This window comes from Cyprinus carpio, unplaced genomic scaffold (assembly GCF_018340385.1).
Source record: "Cyprinus carpio isolate SPL01 unplaced genomic scaffold, ASM1834038v1 S000006809, whole genome shotgun sequence".
Taxonomy (NCBI): Eukaryota; Metazoa; Chordata; class Actinopteri; order Cypriniformes; family Cyprinidae; genus Cyprinus; species Cyprinus carpio.
In genome coordinates this window covers 417,723-431,014 of record NW_024879395.1, presented here as the reverse complement: position 1 = coordinate 431,014, position 13,292 = coordinate 417,723, and the positions used below count along the sequence as shown (strand labels likewise).

General features: G+C 33.6%; 1 protein-coding gene across 1 annotated transcript in view; it reads left to right on the top strand.

Annotated features, from left to right (window-relative positions):
* The first annotated feature begins 8,560 nt into the window (after positions 1-8,560).
* Positions 8,561-13,292, top strand: part of LOC109047231 (SLAM family member 5-like) — a 43,958-nt gene continuing 39,226 nt past the window's right edge. The window contains exons 1-2 of the mRNA XM_042756177.1: positions 8,561-8,621; positions 11,736-11,738. Of these exons, the coding sequence (XP_042612111.1) occupies positions 8,576-8,621; positions 11,736-11,738 (49 nt within the window). The 5' untranslated portion in view covers positions 8,561-8,575. The remainder of the gene's footprint in view (positions 8,622-11,735; positions 11,739-13,292) is intronic.

Genomic DNA, 13,292 nt, shown 5'->3' with positions numbered 1-13,292 from the left:
TTATCTACATGTTTTAATACAATAAGTTAAAGACAGTGTTCTCATGTAAACTATGAATTTACACTGCTATAAACATTGTAGCATACCAAGCAATTTCAAACAAGTTTCACCTAAGTAGTAAGAAGTGAAAGCTTTAGTCTATGTATGTACTTGAGTGTCTTCTTGCAGAATGTCACACATTTGCTCAAATACATTTTCTATTTTTCTGAAGAATGCTGACATAATGTAAACATCCACATCACCCTGTAACTCAAGACTGCTCGCCCACTGAAGCTAAACTTGTTGAAAGAATTGAAAATATTCAGTGAAACTGTTTGTAATAGGTTTCAGGTGATTTGTGATTTTGCAGGTTTGTTCTTTTGTACCTAATGTTTTTATTGTGTTGTAATTTCAATGGCTGTATAAAAATAAACACACTAAAACATGCTCTATGTACTTTTTTTGTCTTATGCCACAGAAATGTCCAAATACATAACATTTTAATTATTATTTTGAAATAAATAATAGAAAAATATATTTTTAAAAAAGTTTTTTTTTTTTTTTTTTTTTTCGTTTTTGTTTTTTTTAATGATCAGAATCGGCTATTGTTTTGAGTCATGTGATTGGACTGTTTCTCTGTTAACGTGGTTAACAGTCTGTTGGTTTGACAGGATGTGGTTTGTAAGTGAGATATAAGGAAGAATAAAGTGAGAAATTATGGAATATTAAAATAATATATATATAATATTGTAGTGAGAGAAAAATAAAACCTCTGAATAGGAAAGTCAGAAAATGTATATACTCTCCTGCTTGTAAAAGAGTTTAGGAAACGGTGTCTGTTATCAGTTTGTTTGAGGCTCTTCATACCCTCTGCCAAACTAGCAGCTCAGTTTGAGAGTTTCAGAGAGATCTGTTGTGGTCTGCTTTTTTTAGACTGAGTTTATGGGGTCTGGACTCAAACGCTGTATTTGTGAGCAGTGTGTTCATGCATTTAATCACAACTATCTGTTGTGTTCAATCTTTTTTTATCTACTGACAGGCTTAAGATCTGAATATATGATGTCAAAACCTGCTGTTTTCTGTCTATTTGTGTTTATCACGACAAACTGTAAAGTGTATTCTCAATTTTCCTTTTACTGATGTGTCATATTGGTGTAAACTATGAAATACACCGCTATAAACATTGTAGCATACCAAGCAATTTCAAACAAGTTTTCACCTAAGTAGTATTCAGTAAGAAGTGAAAGCTTTAGTCAAAGTATGTACTTAAGTATATTGCAGAATGTCACACATTTGCTCAAAATACATTTTAAATTTTTCTAAGAGTATGGTGACATAATGTAAAAAGCCGCAACACCCTGTAGCTCAAGACTGGTCGCCCACTGAAGCTAAACTTCTTGAAAGAATTGAAAATATTCACTGAAACTGTTTGTTATAGGTTTTAGCTTTCTTACTGAAGCACACTGGAGAGTTCCTGCCCCTTTTGCAGGTTTGTTCTTGTTGTGCTGTAATTTCAATGGCTGTAGAAAAAATAAACACTCTGTACTAATAATGCTCTCTGTACTTTGTATTTTTTTTTTTTTTTTGTCACTTATGTCACAGAAATATCCAAACAAACAACATTTTAATTAATATTTGAAATAAATAATAGAAAATGGAACTGATTCAGATTTAATGATCAGAATCGGCCATTATTTTGAGTCATGCGATTAGACTGTTTCTCTGTTAACGGAGGAATATGGATATGAGGAAGCATTTAGTTAGAGATTAAGGAATATTTAAATATTATAATGTACTTTTGTAGTATATGGAATATTAAAATAATATATATATAATATTGTAGTGAGAGAAAAATAAAACCTCTGAATAGGAAAGTCAGAAAATGTATATACTCTCCTGCTTGTAAAAGAGTTTAGGATCTGATACACTAGCAGCTCAGTTTGAGAGTTTCAGAGAGATCTGTTGTGGTCTGCTTTTTTTAGACTTTAGAGTTTATGGGGTCTGGACTCAAACGCTGTATTTGTGAGCAGTGTGTTCATGCATTTAGGATTCATCAAGTCATCGGAAGAAAACAGTTCTTGAATCTCTGTTGTACATCATTTTGACAAGTCATCGGAAGAAAGCCGATTATTTCTTGAATATCTGTTGTTTATCTTTTTAGACACATTTTAAAGAATGTGATGTCAAATCCTTTTGTTTTATTTATATTTGTGTTTATATGTATATAAAACTAGGCTTGATGTTTTTTTTTTTTTTGTTTGGCTTGTACAGATAAGATAAATGTGGTATATGATTAGTTCAGTTCATGCCTCACTATTAATTTGCACTGAACATCTTTTGTTTTTCTGAAAAAAAACAAAAAATAAAAACCCTTTGTTTCAGGTGTGTTTGATGTTAAAACAGATGAAGTGAAGTCAGTGTCAGTGCTGGAGGGAGATTCTGTCTCTCTAAACACTGATGTTAAAGTACAGGGAGATGATCACATACTGTGGACGTTTGGACCTCAAAACACTCGAATAGCTGAAATCATTAAAAGGGACCAAATAAACTTTGTTTTTGTCAGTAATGATGGGAGATTCAGAGACAAACTACTGATGGACAATCAAACTGGATCTCTGATCATCAGAAACATCAGATCTGAACACACTGGACTTTATAAACTGACTGTGATCAGTGGAGAAACCTCACTGAAGAGCTTCAGTGTTACTGTGTATGGTGAGTAAACTCTGCTGTCACTAATGCTAGGATTGTTCATTAATTTTTAATTATAGTCTGAACTCACAATGCTGTAAGTGATATATGACGCATAACTACAACTGAAATTACCTTCTAAATGTTAAAATAATATATCAAATAGCTGCTCAAATGATCAGTCATTGTTTTAGAGTAGATGTACATGCATTCCTTTCTTTCTCAGCCTTGTATTTAAAATGCTGGTTTCTTTTTGATTAGCCTTGCAAGAAAACATCTGTCATATTAATTTTATTATAGTTTGTTGATTATAATACAAACATGGTATTTCATGTTTTCCAGCTCCTCTTCCCTCTCCTGTCATCACCAGTAACTCTTCAAACTGTTCTTCATCATCATCATCTAAACGTTCATCAGTATCTAAATGTTCACTGCTGTGTTCAGCTGTGAATGTGAGTGCTGCGACTCTCTCCTGGTACAAAGGAAACAGTTTATTGTCCAGCATCAGTGTGTCTGATCTCAGCATCAGTCTCTCTCTACCTCTGGAGGTGGAATATCAGGAGAAAAACACCTACAGCTGTGTGATCAACAATCCCATCAGAAACCAGACCACACATCTGGACATCAGTCCACTCTGTCACACGTGTGCAGGTCAGAGATATTACTTAATCCGTTGCTCTTAAGATGGACATTTCCTATTTATAGACCGACACTTAATATTATTTTGGCTGAATTCTGAACAGAAAGTTTTTCTCTCTGTGTTAATTACAGGTGAGAGTCAGCGTTCATATTTGAATCTGATGATAATAGTCAGTGTGTGGCTGTTGGTGTTCATGTCTGCTGTTATGATGGTGTGCTGCTGCTGCAGGAAATTGTGTCAAGGCACAACAAAAGGGCAAGTAACTGACAAAACTTACTGTATATTATTGACTCATACATTGTGTTAATATTATATTAATATACTTTGTGTTTGTATATAAAAAATATGAAATAATACATTTACCTGAGAACAATCTAGACATTACCTGAGAAGCGAAGTTGAAGTCTTGTTCTCTAAAAAATTTTTTAAATTTTGGTTAGATTTTTCTTAAAACAAGGAAAAATATGGGGCAAGAATCTTGTTTTGCCTTTAAATTAAGATTATTTTTCTTACACCACTGGCAGTTTATTTATTTATTTATTTATTCTTGTTTTAAGCAAAAACAAAATTTTTATACTTTTTTTCCCAGAAAAAGTAATTTTGCATGCACCTTGATTAAAGAATGTTTAGATATTTATACTAAAAATCAAGACAAAAATACTAAGGATATATATTTTTTTTGCAGTGTATGTCCATTTATTATTCATTGTCATGCCATCATATTCTACTAGATGGCAGAAAACTATTTACGTACGAATTGCCGTGAGATAGCGTTGGAATATCATATACAGTAGCCTACTCAATATCCTCTCGTGTCTGTGTTTGTAGATCTGACAATCAGAGAACAGCAAAACATGTCAGAATACACACAGATCATCTACTGCCTTCAGAAGGAAGATCAGCCAGAGGTCAGTAAACATTTTATCTGATCGTGACTGATTTTACTTTAAATATTACTTTATTTACTTTACAGTTTCAGGAATGAATTAAGGTCTGTTCATCTACTTCCTGTCAGCTCAGAAGTTTAGTCATGTTTGTGATGTTGAATGATTCTTCGTAACAGTTAGGCTTGCTGGATGTGGACAGAACAGAGACGACTGTGAACTATCGACACACAACACAGTGAAACTCAGTTTATGATGAACTGAACGTCTCTGGGAAACGTTTGTCCTAAACTAGACCTCCTGAGTTTCATCAGAAGTCCTCATGTTTGAGCAGATGCATCATGATGATTCACTGTCTGCGCTGCTGAAGGATTCAAAGATGATGAGCAGCTGTGGGGATGATTCGTGGATGTTTGATGCTGGACTTACACTACAGTAAAGTAGAGAGACGAACATCAAGATGAACATTAATCAGTGTAATGATGACCTGTACAAGAACATTGTTTGGAAAATAATTACAATTTAGGCCGTTTTCCAGTTTCACTAAACCTGTTCAAAAGGAGCTCAAACTGAAACATGTAATTTATCTAATATATAATGAAGTTTCTAAATATCCTTTTTGTCATGTCTTCTCACCATTGAACCCTCCTCATATGAAATGTTCCATTGAGTCATCTGACAGCTGCTCTTTGTAGGATGTAATTTGAGTAATGATGGCAAAACCCTCCCCTCACACAATCTCTTTGTGTTGATCGTCATGAGCACAGACCAGATGGAGTTTGACGTGTTTATAGTCAGGGCCGTAGCTGGGGTTTGCGGGGCCCCGGTGAAGGTTGTACCATTGGGCCCTGTTTGAAATTGTTTAATTTGTATGTTCGTTCTATTTATTTATTTGTGCTATTTACACAAGGAATATGTTTTTTCAAGTTTGTAGGTGTCCAGTTACAGAAACTGAATAATCAAATGTAAAAATTAAATATACAGTCAAACCAAAATTTATTCAGTCATCTTCAACATTTATCACATTATCACAGTTTATTTGCTATATTTCAGGAAATGGTGATAAAATATGACAAGAACTCAGAGTTAAACTGTCGGAACAATTTCATCTTGATAATGTCAGATAACTTTGATAGAAAGGCATTTTATTAACAAAAACATAGATGGAACAGTGGAGGAATGGATTACAATCAACCAAAAAATTTTGGTCAGGCAGGAGGGACAACTGTTAGTATGACAATAGCTTTACACAGAACCATCAATACTTTGTTGAATAATTACTCAAGCAATGCTTTCACACGTGAGAGAGGTTTTCTTTCAGTCTGTACAGGTGTGGCCAGGTGTGAGATAGGTTGACTTTAAAACAAGACGAGACTCAAAATCCCACAACAATAAGACAATTGAAAACAATTGAACAATGCAAAATAAATTTTCATCAGATATTCAAAGAGTAAAAACTGCAAGATCCAAAACTGAATCACTTAAACAAGATAATTTTTGGGTATAATATGATCAGAGCACAACAAATTTTTTACTTTCCATTCTTTTTATCACTGTACAAAACTAAAGACCAAAAAGGATATAAATATCATTTTAAATCAAAGGGATAAATTCTGCATTGTCTTTTAACCAGCAGAGACCAAGGAAAGGAAACGCCAATATACATGTATAGAGCGGCCACACATGATAGGTGAAAACAATCAAGCAGACAAGGGCTGACCAAAGGGAAACAAGAGGTGTGACAAAAGGAGCATGTGAGACAGAACCATGTGCTTCAAGACAACAAAACAAACAGTGAAACGGGAAACACAAGAACGTACCTCCAGACTCACATCTGTACAAGACCAAGCAAATAATTTTTTGGGTATAATATGTCAAAAATCTTTATTTTGTATCATTGTATCATTATAATGGATTGCTTCTTGACATGAATTTAATTTGTAGTTTTCCAAGAAGAAAAAAAATCCACAGTCAAACCAAAAAGTTTTAAGAAGAATTGATTCAGTCAAACCAAGATGATTCTGTTCAGATCAAAGTTTCACCAGATATAATTTCTGAAACTAGTGGGGTGCAGGACACTGTAGTTCAGGGGTGGTGAACGTCAGTCCTGGAGAGCCGCAGTCCTGCAGAGTTTTGCTTCAAACCTTAATCAAACACACCTGAACAAGCTCATCAAGGTCTGAACAGTTACTAGGAAGCTACAGACAGGCGAGTTTTCTTTAGGGTTGGAGATGAACACTGCAGGGCTGCGGCTCTCCAGGACCGGAGTTCGCTATCCCCGCTATAGTTCATTTATGTAACTGAGTATAGCAACATAAAATAAACTGTGACATATTGTACCCAAAAATTCTTCATACAGTGGACTACCAGTAAAAGTGATGAAAAATTTTGGACCAAAAATTATTCAGACACTTTGACCTGACCATGTTTTGCTGAAGCTTTTTCTTTAATTAACATGCATATAGAGGAATTAATCAGTAAGTGTGATGTCTGTTTGTGTCATCACTATAAACTGGCAAAAGAAACCAATGCTGTTTGCTGATGTGCTAACTCAAGCATGGCAAAAAGTAGGAATTGATGTGTTCCAGTTGAATGGTAAGGATTTTTCTGGTAGTTATTGATTACTATTCCAATTATCCTGAAATTGAACCGCTCTGTTATAAAACAACAAGTGATGTGATTAATCACATGAAATGGATTTTTGGCAGGTATGGAATTCCATTCATTGTGCAAAGTGATAATGGTCCTCAGTATAGTAGTCGTGAATTCAGACTGTTTGCAGAACAGTATGGCTTTAAGCATACAACGTCAAGCCCCCTTTATCCAAAGGCAAATGGAAAAGCAGAAAAGGGGGTGCAAATTGTAAAAAGAAATTGTAAAATTTGTTTATTGTCTGGTTATTGAATAATACAATGTTCTCTGACATTTGTCCAGCAATAGTACGTGGAAACAACATGAATCTCACCACTGCTTTACCCAGCATGGTTGAGGTCTCTGAACTATGTCATGACTTAAATTAAAACCAGTGAACAGTACTTTGATGAAAATGTGATAAACAGATGATTTCCATGATTTATGAAAAGATTTTGCATGTTTTTTTTTTTGTTTTTTTTTCTGCAGTGGATTTTCAGAAGGCCTGTGAGTGGAATAAACATGAGGGTCTTCATGCACTGTGACACAGTGACATCTCTGAGTTTCTGAGTCAGAGCGAGATCTGCTGTGGTCTGGTTTATTTAGGCGATACGTCTATGTGTGCACTTAACCAATGTGGTTTTGTTCTGTTTTTGGGTAAATGCTTCACTTGTTAGTCTCTTTGGATAAAAGTATAAAAAGTGTTAACCAATCTGAATGGTAATTGAAGATTTTTAGGTCAGTTGTATTAGTATCTTCATGCTTCATACAAAATGTATGTATGATGTTAAAGATTCATTACACGCTCAGAACAGTTATGGTATTAAACATAGTTATATCATGTGTCAGCAGCATAGCATATACTGTTTGAAATATTTATTGTTTACATTGTATTTTTAAGTACTGTGCATTATCCAAAAAGCATGTTCTGTTTCAATATTTGCATAACCCATGAATTATATTCACACATCTCTGTTACATTTGATAAACACAGATTTGTTGTTTCTGCATTTGTATATGTTGCTCTACAGGAAATAGTGGCCAACCAGAACACAAAGTGTCAAGACATCTCTAGAAGGTGTGAACTCAGGTAGGCACTGAGGCAAATGAATGAATTGCATTATATTTTCAGTTAATGACTATATTTATGTAAATAAAATAAACATTTGCCATACTTTTGGTCTTATAGTTTTTTTTTTTTTTTTTTTTTTTTTTTTTAACAAGTGCATCTAGTGTCTCAAGATCCTAAACCCCTAACACCCCCATCAGGGGGTGGAGTCATAACCAAAGAAAGTTCATATATGGTTTGTTGTGCATTCCAAAATCACAAATACATTTATTTGGTTTATTAACCTGTTTTCCTGTATTTGTCCATTGAATGTGTGAAGAGCGTTTTCCCCAGTAAACTCTGAAGTTAGATTAACAATGTACTGTATGAGTATAGTGATTAGAGCAGTAGCCTATAGTTATGATTATAGTAGACATCTACAAAGTGTTATCTACAAAGACTGAACATAATGAAGATACTTTCTCAGTCAATGCATGTAATCAAAATCAGTATATGGTGAAGTAGTTTTAAAATAATAATAATTTCAATAATAATTTCCTTCTAAGCGCTGTTTCTTCTCTTCCTCTGTATGAGCAGAGCAGACTTACTTCTGCTTGTGCAGCTGTCTTTTTGAACACACGTTTTCCGCAGCGCTATGAGCACATTTCTTATCAGAAATCGTTCAGACATATTTTTAGGAATATGCATTCAGATGCTGCTTTCATCTGTTTATGGATTCTTATCACAAGTCGGATTTCATTTTTATGTTGCGTGGTCATCTCCAGAAAAGCCTGGACAAATATACACACACACACACATACACACACACACGCACATGCAAATAATCTTTTGTCAATAAACTGCTATTTCTTTTTCTTTCTTTTTTTCAGTAATAAAGACACATTTCAAATTTTGACACTTTTTTTTGATACGCATATTCCTTCTTGGTTTGTAATGACAGAATTTTCCTTTGTTTTAACATGTGTCAGGAGTGTGTGGTGATACAGATGAAGTGAAGTCAGTATCAGTGACTGAAGGAGATTCTGTCTCTCTAAACACTGATGTTACTGAAGTACAGAGAGATATTCAGATACTGTGGACGTTTGGACCTCAAATGTGTCGGGTGTGTGAAATCATTAAAAGAGACCAAATAAACTTTATTTTTGTCAATAATAGTGTGAGATTCAGAGACAAACTACAGATGGACAATCAAACTGGATCTCTGACCATCAGAAACATCAGATCTGAACACACTGGACTTTATAAACTGACCGTTATCATCAGTAGAAAAACCTCACTGAAGAGCTTCAGTGTTACTGTGTATGGTGAGTAAACTGTCTCTAACTGTTCATTTATTATTTATTCTAGTCTGAAATTAGCATGCTGTATAAAAGTTTCTAAATGCTTGCATAGAACTACAGCTGAACTGACAAATGTTGAAATAATATATCAAATATCTGCTCAAATGATCAACCAGGTCCTGATCCAGTTCAATCAGCAAACATTCATTTCTTTCTCAACTTTGCATTTCAATTTTGGTTTCTTTTTGATCAGACTTGCAAGAAAACATCTGCATCGTGTTATTTTTGTTATTGTTTATTGATAATACTGAGATAACACTTACTTTTACTTGTTCTTTCTACATTGTTTTCCAGCTCCTCTTCCCTCTCCTGTCATCACCAGTAACTCTTCAAACTGTTCTTCATCATCTAGACTTTCATCATTGTCCAGATGTGTGCTGCTGTGTTCAGTTGTGAATGTGGGTGCTGTGACTCTCTCCTGGTACAAAGGAAACAGTTTATTGTCCAGCATCATTGTGTCTGATCTCAGCATCAGTCTCTCTCTACCTCTGGAGGTGGAATATCAGAGAGATATAAGGAGCTACAGCTGTGTGATCAACAATCCCATCAGAAACCAGACCACACATCTCAACATCACTCAACTCTGTCACACATGTGCAGGTATGATCAGTGGTAATGTTGGTGCTCTTTACAGACCTGAAAGGGTTAAAATGAAACACTTATGTCTCCGTGTTCTTCTCTTTCTTTCCTCAGACTCTGTTCAGTTTTTGTTTTGTTCTACTGAAGCTGTGATCCGATTGGTCGTCTCTGCTCTGGTGGGCGTGGCTGCAGTTGCTGCTGTAGTTTATGATTTCAGATCTGGAAGAGCTCAGTAAAACAGAACACAAAGAGACAGCAGGGGGAGATGTTTTCTAATCTACAGTAACAGCATGTATTAAATATAACACGTGTTAAATGTGATGCCAAGGTGCACAAAACCTTTCTTTCTTTCTTTTTTTTTTTTTTTGCATTATTTAAAATATACAATTTAATTTAGAAAAGTATAGGAAGAAGTGGAAACAATAAGAAAAAAATCTTTAAAAATAATTTTGTCTATACATAGAAGAGAAAAAATAACTGATCACTGTTATGTTTCATGCACTTCTCTGAAACCATATTTGAGTGAAATATACTGTATATATATATATTTCTACTGTATTTCTGAAATTAATTCACTGTTGCAAAATATACTGTGACTAACAAAATGAAATAATTGAAAACCTTTAATTATTTTAATATTTAATTAAGAATCTAATCAACACAAGAGTAAGATAATAGTAATAAAAAACAATAATAATAAATCTAATAACATAACTTTTTTTCATTTTCTCTGTTAAAAAATTAAGCTAATAAATAAAATTTGATACGTTTGTGCACCTTGTTTATTTGAATATAAGGCCTATTTAAAATGAAAGTACAGTAATGAATAAATAAAGCTGCCCCCTTGTGGTCCATGTAGGAGCATTAAATGCATTGTTCATTGGTGATAATGATGTGAGCATAAACAGCTAGTTCCTTTTCCTGTATATGACAGCAGCTGAGCAGTGATGGGAGAAACAAAGCTTTTAGGAGCTCTGAATCAACTCAACCAATTGTTCTGAAGCGGTCAAACATGTATAATGACACCTTTTACAAAACAATAGCAAATGTTTCCATGAAAGTGTATCTTTTAAATGTGATCTACTATCCTAATTCAATACAATTAAATATGAAGGTTCTTTAAAATTGTGTTTTATTTGTACTGTTTGTTATGTGTGTTATTGAGCAGGGCTTCATTAAAAGCAATTAAGCATCATTCTCCTTGTATTATAACCGTATAAAAGTATTAAAATTCATTAAATTAATTAAAAATGATTCTACATTATAAAACTGACTGGAGATCAGTTAAAAACTATTAGAAGCTTGTTCATGGTTGACCAAATCAAAGCCATCTAACAGCAAACATTTTGAAATGTTTCGTAAGCAGCTGATCTCTGTCGGACATCTTCAGATAAATCAACATTAGAGTTTATTCACCAAACTATGCTTGTTAATAGTGTGCTGCTTTATCTACAAATTATTCATAAAAGTTGATGAATTCACATTGTTGCATATTTGTGCCCAGAATTGGAAAAAGTTACTTTTAAAAAGTAATGCATAACAACATTACATTAATTCATAAAGTAACTAATTGCATTACTTACATTTTATGGAAAGTAATGCATTATGTTACGTTAGTAATAAACCCAAAAGTTATATATTTGTGTATGTGTACTTTATGTACTGTACTTCTTAGTACTTTTTTTTTTTGTAAACTAGTACACTAATGTAACTTAATATAAATTGCAAATATGCAAAAAAAAAAAAAAAAAAAAAAAAAAATTGGTGAAAGTATGCGAGTTATAAAACTTTATAATAAAGTAAATTTACATATAATTCATGAATTCAAGCACTTTGGCAGTAGATTAATAGGTTCTAGTGACTCCTCACTTTTTTATACACATAAACGCTTCTTTTCTTTTGTACATTTTTTGTATGCACAGATGGTTTATGTATTTGATAAGAAATAACGTCTTATTCTGAATCTGTACAGATTATGTTACTATATTTGTGAGATGGGTGAGAGCTGCAGAAAAACTCAGATACCAGTTGACAAGCGCTCATGTGGAAAAGTTTGACTTCCTAGAGTGCTTTGTATTTCTGAGAGAGAGAGAAAAAAAAGGAAATCAAAAGTCAGAAGAGTACCATTATCTCTCACTTTCAAAGGAAACTGCATTTATTGTCAGGTTGTTTTTCTTATCACAGGAAGCTGCACTTTGACACACTAGCAGCTCAGGCTGAGCGTTTCATTGAGGTTTGCCGTTTTGTGCTTTATTTAGGTGTGCCACTTTATGGTGTCTGGACTCAATCTTTGTTGTCCAGTGTGTTCTACACACTTTACATGTTCAAGATTCAGCAGGAAGGAGGATTTTGCATTATAGCTTGAGAGCTTGAGAAAGTGGTGTATATAGTTGGATTATTTCTTGAATTTCTGTCAACACAACGAGTTTTCGGACATATTTGAAGGAATATGATATCAAACGCTGCTGTTTACTGTCTGTGTATGTTCCTCACAAAATGTAAGTGGATTTTATTTAATTTTAATTAAATGTATGTATCTAATAAACCAACATCTATTAAGCTTGAATGCTAAGTGGACCAGCAGATTTACTCTATTATACATTACATATTGTTATATATTTATTGTAGTCTTCTTTGTTATTTGAATTTTTAAAAGACTTTAAAATGCTTATCAACATTTTGTTAAAATATGTAAATGTAAATCACTTTGGATAAAATCATCCCCCAAATGCATAAGTGTATATGTTTAAAGAAACATGTCAAGTTCGGTTAAAAAATAAACAAGTTTTACAGCACACTGCGTAAATTATTAAATTCTAAAATATATCTGAGATGAGAATCAGTGATTTGTTGTTGTTGTCTGTTTTGTTCCAGGTGTGTCTGGAGTTTATTCAGATGAAACAGTGATATCAGTGATGGAGGGAGATTCTGTCACTTTAAACACTGATGTTACTGAACTACAGAGAGATGATCAGATACTGTGGTCATTTAGACTTAACAGTTCAGAGACTCGTATCGGTGAAATCTATAAACAGATCGTCTCTATATATGATAATAAAGAGAATAATGAGAGATTCAGAGACAGACTAAAGATAGATGAGCAGACAGGATCTCTGACCGTCACAAACATCAACAAATTACACTCTGGACTTTATAAACTACAGATCATCAATGGAGGAGTCAAACACAAGAGCTTCAGTATCGCTGTCTATGGTGAGTAAACTGAAGAAATATTTTTATTAGTGTTATTGCTGTCTTTTTGGGATAGTGAAGACTGTCTCAGGAATTGGCTTAATGAGACATTTTTCATAATGAGAAATTTATATTACTTTGTATATCAAAAACTGCAGCATCAAGATATTGCACATGTATGAATAGAATCTGGTCCAGAGCGTCTTGACATGCAATTGTTATTTGTTGGTCTATGAATACTGAGGATCTTTACACAAATATTTTTCAACAATTGATTGTTTCCTGAA